Source organism: Cotesia glomerata, linkage group LG4, assembly GCF_020080835.1.
Source record: "Cotesia glomerata isolate CgM1 linkage group LG4, MPM_Cglom_v2.3, whole genome shotgun sequence".
NCBI lineage: Eukaryota > Metazoa > Arthropoda > Insecta > Hymenoptera > Braconidae > Cotesia > Cotesia glomerata.
In genome coordinates this window covers 15,442,808-15,452,472 of record NC_058161.1, presented here as the reverse complement: position 1 = coordinate 15,452,472, position 9,665 = coordinate 15,442,808, and the positions used below count along the sequence as shown (strand labels likewise).

Below are 9,665 nucleotides of genomic sequence, written 5' to 3'. Positions count from 1 at the left end.
TACTTACTATTATTCTTGACATTGGTTATTATAAAAGATATTAAAAGTGGTCTGTATTTTTTTTCCTGGATTTATGAATCTCTTCCTTTGGAATTGCCTTTATATATACTAGACTCATTCTAAAACTCGACTATTTTTTTTTCAAGGCCACATCCTCAATAGTTGTAGAAAGAGAAAACATAACGCCTGCATATAGATAAGGTTTGCTAATTCACCTTATAAATAAAAATATTTTTAGGTAGATTTTTTTAGAAATCTATCTGTTTTAGCCGGTCTTATGAAGTAATTTTTAGAAAATTTTCCCATAATATATTTCATTTCATCGAGTAATGTCGAAAAATAGCATTCGCTCAAAAGTCTATATATATATATATATATATATATATATATATATATATATATATATATATATATATATATATATATATATTTATATGATATAATGCGCCATGCCAGTAGGATTGCGCCCACAGTTCTCAACCGATCTTTATGAAATTTTGTGGAGTCATTTCGTAGATCAATACTAAGATCAAGTTCGAAGATGAGCAAAATCGGCCGGTTAGTTTACGAGTTGTGGGTATTCAAAAATTTTTTTTATTTAAAAAAAATTTTGAATTTTGTATATGGGGGCGTCCATTAATTACGTGAGGTGTTCTAGGGGGGGAGTGGATCATGCTATATCTTACCAAATCTCACTTAGGGGGAAGGGGGGGATCTTAACAAATATCACGTAATTTTTTCTCTAGCAGAAAACAGTGTAAAATTGCGTGAAAAAGTATTTCTATAATAAAATATGGCCAAATTTGACACAATAGTGTTTGTCGTATTCGTCTGAACCCTGCAGAGCAGCAAAGTAGCGCTCTATTGTTTAATTTGATTATTGATCGATAGGATTCACTAATTTTTTAGGTATAGATTTCTTTAGAAATCTATCGGTGGTAGCCGGTCTCATGTCGTAATTTTAATACAATTTCGTCATAATATGTTTAATTATCTTCAGTTTAAACTATTGTTCGTCGACTTTTAATACTTTTTTCAATTTATTTCGTAGTTGAGAAAATTAAAAAAAAATCAATAATAAATTAAATTTTAGCTTTTATCATCAAATGACTTTTATATGTAAAAAATCCTATTTTTTAGGTAGATGTCTTTAAATATCTATTAGCTGTAGTCAGTCTCATATCGTTATTTGCAAAAATATAATAAAAAATAAATTTTAGGACATTACGGCCTTTTAATAACGTGTTTTTTTCAATATTCAAACAAGAAATCTACCTATCCATGTCGGGTGTAGCCGAATGGCACTTTTTTTCTCAATAATCCAACCCGTTTACAGCCAAAACATAAATTTTGAATAATCTCGCGTGAGATTAGGGGAGGGGGGAGGGAGTTGAGGAAAATCTTACGAAATCTTATTAAGGGGGGAGGGGGGGTTAAAAAATTCTCAAAAATGCCTCACGTAATTTATGGACGCCTCCCTATTTTATGGAAATAATTTTCCAGATGTAAAAGATAGATAAAATCTATTAAATTTATCTCAAACTTCATTTAATTACCTTCAATCTAAGCTATTATTTGTCTACTTGTGATGATTTTTTTAATTAATTCCGTGATTTTTTAAATATGAAAAAATTTTTCAATGAACGTATTTCAGCCCATTTTCTTTAACTACTTTTTAAGCCGTAAAAGTTAGCTTAATTCTATTAAATTTATTTAAAAGTTCACATGATTATCTTCAATTTAAGCTATTATTCGTCGACTTTTGATTCTTTTTTCAATTTATATCGTAGTTGGGAAAATTAAAAAAAAATCAAGAATAAATCGATTTTTAGCTTTTATTATCAAATGCCTTTCATCTGTTTCAAATCCTATTTTTTAGGTAGATGTATTTGAATATCTATTTTTTTTTAATCGGTCTCATATCGTTATTTGCAAAAATATAATAAAAAATAAATTTTAGGACATTATTGCCTTTTAATAACTTTTTTTTTTCAATGTTCAAACAAGAAATCTACATATCCATGTCGGGTGTGGCCGAATGGTGCTTTTTTTAATTAAGCCACTCACTAAAGAGAAAAATTTTTTTTGAAAAAAATGAGCAATGTTGTAATAAGGAATTAATTTGTTGAAAATTGTGACCAATTTTATTTTTTAGCTGAAGAAATAAAAATTTTTCTCACAATAATTTTCTTGATAAAAAAAAGTTTCCTAGATTTGAAAAAAAATAACTTTGGATGAAAATTCGCAAGTTGTCTACCTAAAATTGTTTTTTTCCAATTCAGCTAAAAAATAAAATTATTGAAAATTTTCAGCAAATCAACTTCTTATTACAAGAATGTCCATTTTTTCAAAAGAAATTTTTTTTCTCAGTGTACGAATATTGAAAACTATCATTGCAATTTTTTTCTTAACACGCTTTCATTAGCTTGACTTATATGTATGTATCTACCCAGAAAACAATATCTTACGTAAAGATTCGGTTACCATGTTATTCCAGAGGGTATTTTTTAAACTGAATAAATTTTAAATAAATATCTATAATAGTTCCTGTGTAAAAAAATCATGAATATTGACTTTTTTTAAGCGCTAGAATCAGAACGACTCCTTAATAAAAATCATTGAAAATTGTTGTTTCTTACTTTTAAAAACTACAATTTACTTATCTTCCAAACATATTTTTATTTTAAAAGTTTTACATTGTTAAGCTCGAAAAATTAAAATCCATTAATTTTAAAGAAAATTTTTTTAATTAACCCAAAATTTAAATAGAAATCTATAATATAATGCAATAGTATTTTTTTTTCTTTTTAATAAACACGCAAAAAAATGATATACTTACAAATATTTTATCCTAAAAAATGTTCTTACAACCGATAAATATTGATTACTGTCTTCAATTATGAAAACAAAAATTAGTTTGAAAACTGTTTGTTAACTTTGCGTGACGAATCATATAATCGAATTATAAGAGAAACCGATGCATAAAAACATTATGAGAAAAAAATTCTGTGATTTTTGGCGATCGGAATTATAAAACGATAATAGCCCAAGTTCTTTCTTAAATTTTACACATGTATAAACCAACCTTGGATGGAATGGAGCTCCTCGAATTGCAATGAAACCAAGCACCAGGCTTGGGTGGTTTAAAAAACGCCAAAGGACCACCGATGGTGAACAATATTGTTATATTATATTTAATATTTTAAAATAAGCCTAAAAGATTAATCTCAATACTTTATTTTTAACTACATCGTATAATATTGCATAAAATTATATATTAGTAGAGATTTTCAAGAAAAACAGGAAAAAGACGGTTTGTAATATTTTTATTCTTGCTCATCATATTATAATACTTAAATCAATAATTAACAGCTTAGGGTTGATATTATCATTGACGTTTTAACTTCTTAATATAAATCACAATAATGTACAAATATTATTAAGTGTGTAATTAAATAGTTTTTAAAATTTTTGATAATTTATGTATCGACGTAAGTTTTGACACGTTAAGAATTTTTTTGTAAATTATTTTCATACACGAGCACAGAAATATATTTTAACTAATAAAGTAAAGAACTTGATTAAAAAAAAAAATTTTAACCAAGAAAATCATTTTTAAGAACCTAGTACACTGAGAGAAAAAAATAATTTCTTTTGAAAAAATGGGTATTGTTGTGACAAGAAATTAATTTTAAAGAAAAAAACAATTCTAGATAGACAACTTGTAAATTTCTATCCAAAATTGTTTTTTTTTTCCAAATCTAGAAAACTTTTTTTCAATGAAAAAGTTACTGTGAAAAGTTTTCAGCTAAGAAATGAAATTGTTGAAAATTTTCAACAAATTAATTTCTTATTACGCTATTGCTAATTTTTTACAAATAAAATAATTCTCGCAGCATCGTAAATCTATATCCTTCACATCATAAAAATTCGGCAAAATAAACAATAAAATCTAAAATAATTTTCTTGGCTAAAATTTTTTCAAGTTCATTCTCCTGTTAGTGCCATACAAATATCATTACTGAGACAATTTTACTTATGACCTATTTTTTTATTCTATTTAACCAGTCTTGAATACTACATGGAGAAAAAGGTCATTCTCAACCAATACAAATATTGTCTTTCTTAAACTACAATTAAATATAGTGGTTCATCGATCCAAGAAAGTTTTCAAAATAATACCAACGCAAAGAAAATTTTTTTTCTGGTTCAAGAAGATTCAGTCTTTTGCTCTAATAAATTTATGGCCTTTATTGATAGTTGAAAAAAAAATTCTTCGTTTACAAAGAAAGTTTTTAAGGGTCAATAAAAATTCTCTTGACATCAGTAAATTAACTTAAACTAATGAAAATCAATTTTCTACCAAGCAAAACAATGTTTCAAATAATTAGACTCATAGTTTAATGACAATAAATCATTTTTGCTATAATTACAATATCTATAACTTCAAATTTTTAAATATAATCACCAAGCCTAAGTCGCGACTAAAAATTTCATTATAAATACCAATACTAAAAATTTTAACTAAGGTAGTTGTCGTGGTTAAGGCATACCGTCAGAAAATTCTAAATTTTTATATACTTATTAAGAACATGATGATACAATTACCCTAAAAATTTGAAGTCGGTTGACCACCTATAACCTGAAATGAATTCAATTAAAAATTGGATATTTAACATTGATTGCATACGCTCTCTGCAGTTCTGTACCAGTTTCTTAGTTATAAAAAAAAAAACTAATTGTCAGAAACTTTAAAAAAACTGACAGTCTTTTAATGTATTTGTTGTGAGTTTAAAAAAAAATTTTTGACCGTCTAATTATTTATAAATAACGGATTAAAGTTCAACAATTTATGAAAAAGTATATATCTATGAAATTGGACAGAAACAATTGTATGGGTTGCTTTTCCACGGGTACAATTTTGCGTAAAAATTATGGATTACTTAGCTACAAGATTACATATTTTTGCGGCGCGTATAATCTCTAATTTTTTGACAATATTTTACCACGACAACTACCTTTATCGATGTTATGTGTCTAATTGACGATTAAAAAATAGCTTAAAAAAATTAGAAAAACGGTTCACCCTAAAGGCCATCCCTGCAACTTCCCGCTAATTCCATACCTGGGCGCTTAAAATTGTACTTATGATATTTTTGAGATTTTTGAGCTCTCCGAGTTCAAAAAGATACCTTTTCTAAGCTTTTGAGCTCTTTGAGCTCAAAAGTCTGATAGAAGTTTCATAGAACACTATTTTTGGAATTTTCAAACCGCAATAACTTTTGAATGGATCGAACCAAAAATTTCGGAGTAATCCCGAAAAAACACATTTTTCGGTTTTATTTCGTTCACGATATCTCTCGAACGAATCAACCGATTTTGACCAGCTTGGTGGCGATCGACGTGGTTTTTTATTGTCTAGAGCTGATTAGTTTTTAGAATCGATCGGTGGAGCCGTTTAAAAGTTATCCAATAAAAACCACATTTGAAAAAAATTTTTTTCTTAGTTTTTTCAAGATTTCTCAAAATCTACTGATTCGAATCGGTTCAAATTATACTCAAAATCTAAGTTTGGCCAAGCCCTTTCAAATGGCACCAACCACGATAAAATCGAATCAGCCGTTCAAAAGTTATAAGCGGTTCACATACTTTCACACACACACACACACACACATACATACATACATTCACACATACATACAGGCATAGTGACAACCTCGTGGGAGTAGTCAGGGAAGCTTCCTAGGACCTCAAAACGTCGAGATCTGATGAAAACTCGATTTTCGAAAAACGGGGTAAAACCAATAACTTCCCGATTTTTGAAAATCTTCGATTTTCTTAGCGGAAAGTTAAAAAGTTTATGATTTTCCACATGTCCACCATAAACGGTAAAATTAAATCATAAAAAGTTTTTTATTTACACTAATAAATAACTTCAATAAATAGTTCACTGGAGTAGATCATAAAGCGCAGTAATATATGACTGTGCCATCTGAAGTGTTTCATATTTCGACAGTTGTCTATCATTACCTAAAGACGGCAAATACGCACGAAGTCTATCGAAAGCTTTGTTAAGATTTTGCATGCGTCTTCGTTCGCGTGCATTAGCAGCGAGTCTTCGTTTTTTAACAACCGTCGAATTAACATATTTGCTACGTTTCCTGGAATCTTCAAAATCACTTGAATTGCCATCACTCTCAAAATCCATATCAATGTGATCAGAAAGAGATCCAGAGCTTCCAATACTGTGGCTTAATTTTTCTTCACTTTGGTGCATTTGGATGCCATCTTCTTTATCTTCATCAACTTTACTCATTTGTAAACGAATTTGAAGGTAACTTGATCTATTTGAGTCATCTAATTCACAGCGATCTATTTTCCTCCTTTTCGATTGAAGCTGATGATGGTTGATAACTTTTTCAGGCGTCGAATGTAAATGATCCTTTGACGATTGTGAAATGGGTGTTGAAGGGCTGATCGACCTCAAACTTGCAGGAGGACTTGGTGTATGCCAACCGTCACTTTCGTTATTATCATAAATAATACAACGAGATTGAACTGTTAGCACTGAACTCACTGGTGGCAGCAGAATGTTCTTTTCTTTTCGATAAGAATAATCTGACAATTCCAAATACGTTGGTGTGTTGCTTTCTTGTTTGTGTGACGCGAACATGTAACCATAGCGGAACATTATTTTAATTTACGCGCACAGAAAATATTAATGTTCAATATAAAAGTTTATTATTCTCACAAAACCATTTCAATTATTTTTACTCTACGACTTTAGATTTACAAAAAACAAAACTTTTGCCGAGAAATAATTTACAGTGAACCTTAACTTATTTACGATCGATACTAACATAAAATACCTTACTCGGACTGTGGGAAGATTCTGAGGTAGCGAAGACGAGAGTTTTGGGATTTATGTATTTGAGAAGTGAAGAAGATCCGTGCCGCACGTGCCTCATAACCAATAAGAACCTGAGAATAGTCCCCACCAATTTTTAACTTAACTCACACTGGGAAAAGATCCCACAACAGGTGGCCCAGGCGCCCGCATCCAGACTTTGCTTTTTTTATTCTCATCCAAATCTTATAATTATATCTATTTAAACGTTGGCGTGACTAAAAAAATATCACATCCGTACGAAATTTTTATTGGGCTTAGAAATAATTTTTTTTTTTGCAAAGTCATGGTTCTAAATTTTCTGATTGATCTAATTAAAACTATACCATTATTTTATTTAAATATTTAATTCAATTTTTTAAAAGCTACAGAAAGTGTTAAAATTACACATAAATATGTTGAATATTTAATACAAAACTTTTTACTCTGTAAAAAATAATAAATTCAAATCTTTCTATTTCTTTTTTGGAAATGTTAAATTTAACTAAAGTTCAATTGCTCAAAAAATTGTCTAATTTATCGAAACATAGCAAAATTTCTTAAAATATTACGATATAAAAAATGAAAGTAATAAAAAATAGATAAAAATTAAAAGACCAAAAAAATCACACAAAATACTTCATAAAAATAAGGTCCAGTTACATCTTTTCTCGTTCAATTAGCAAAAACAGGTAGGATAAAGTTTACGGAAAGCGCAAAGGTGGTCCAGTCAAACTGGTAATCCAATCTCTTGTTCTACGACTTTGGTTCTCTCTTGTTCTACGTAATTTCTCTGTCATTTGGTACTACAAGGTTTGAAAGTTTACAATAGACCGAATAATTATTGTTTTAAACTTTCTATTCAAAAAAAAGATTTTATTTTTGTAAATATACAAATTTAATTAAAATCGGACAGAAAGCAGGAAATTTGAAGTTTGGTTGATTAAGATTATTGTTTCAACTATAATAAAACAATTTTGATATAATATCATTAACATTATCATAATACGCATTTATTATTACAAAACAATATTTTTGATGATCCTAAAAACTGGGACCACACAAAGAGTTCATCATTTTATTTAAATATACATAGATTGGATGGTCAACGATCGACAACTTTATATTCAATTTCAATATTGAATATTAAGCAGAGGTCAGATTATAAAATGAACGAATTTAAAGAGTTATTTTCAAACTCTAGCTTGCAGATACATGTTAGTTAAATTTTTTTTTATTTAATAACTTTTTAAATTTCAATTTTAACTGAGAGGTTGATGCCAAAATTCAAAATATATGTAGTTTATGCTAATCTAATATATCAAAGTCTACTTTACATATGACGTCAAAATAATTATTAGATTGTATGTATATACTTAAAAAATTCTTTATAGTTTAGAACATTCGATATTTTTTGATATTATAAAAAAACACTCTTAACAACAGCACAAGAAAAAAAATAAATTTCTTCATCCTAAGGTTTGTTTTATAATTTTTCTATTCATTATGCGTCAAAATCAAGAAAAAATATCAATAGTCAGTTTAATGTTTTTGAAAAAAATATCATAATAATACATATTTTCGATTTTTTATAAAAATATTAAACGATTTTGGGAATTTAAATTTACCATGAAAAAAGAACGGGTTGCTATCTTCACACAATGTCTTCAGCTGATACTTGAGAGATGAACAACAATCAGCTATTTAGTTTAGGGTAGTTGCCGTGGTTGAGGCATACCGTCAGAAAATTCTAAATTTTTGTAAAGTTCAAATAAGTGCATAATATTTTGTGCATGTCATTAAACAAATTAAATTTCAACTGAATAAAAATTGATAATAATTGACGAATAAACAGTGACAAAATAATTAAAAAAATTAGGAAAACGGTTGACCCTAAAGGCCATCCCTGCTATTTCCCGCTGATTCCGTTAATACCTGGCCGCTTTTTTTGAGCTCTTCGAGCTCAAAAATACAATCTGTGTATTGTTTTGAGCTCTCCGAGTTCAAAAAGATACCTTTTCTATGCTTTTGAGCTCTTTGAGCTCAAAAGTCTGATAGAAGTTTTATACAACACTATTTTTTGAATTCAAAACCGCAATAACTTTTGAATGAATGAACCTATTTTTACACGGTTGGCAGCATTCTACGCAGTTTTTTAAGCCTTATAAAGAATTTCTAAGTTTTAATTGGTCAAACTATAAATTTTGGAGTAACTCCGAAAAAACACTTTTTTCGGTTTTCTTTTGTTCACGATATCTTTCGAACGAATCAACCGATTTTGACCGGATTGGCGGAGATCGACGTGGTTTTCCAAGGTTGAGAGCTGATTAGTTTTTGGAATCGATCGGTAGAGTCGTTTAAAAGTGATCCCAAAATAACCACTTCTGAAAAAATTTTTTTTCAGATTTCTCCAAATTTCTCCAAATCTATCGGTCCGAATTAATTCAAATTAACAGGAAATCTAAGTTTGGCAAAGCCTTTTCGAATGGCACCAAACGCGATGAAATCGGGTTAACCGTTCAAAAGTTATAACAGGTTTACATACTTACTTACTTACTTACTTACACACACACACACACACGTCAGGACATGGATGTTTTCGGACGTATCTTCACCGCTTCAAGCATGATGATTCACCGGAGTGCCCGTCCTGCCCAGGAATCAATGAAGACGCGGAGCACGTTTTCTTTGAGTGCCCACGATTTTACCCACAGCGAGATGAGCTGGAGATGATCCTAAAGAAGAAAATCCAACCAGAGACAATAGTAGAAGCAATGTT

General features: G+C 29.2%; 1 protein-coding gene across 1 annotated transcript; it reads right to left on the bottom strand.

The window, feature by feature from the left end:
* Positions 1-5,889: 5,889 nt before the first annotated feature.
* LOC123263125 lies at positions 5,890-6,700 on the bottom strand (the record flags this gene model as incomplete). Its single annotated transcript, XM_044725658.1, has 1 exon — positions 5,890-6,700. A coding segment is annotated over one exon (753 nt), but the record flags the coding sequence as incomplete, so codon positions are not given.
* Between the last annotated feature and the right edge of the window lie 2,965 nt (positions 6,701-9,665).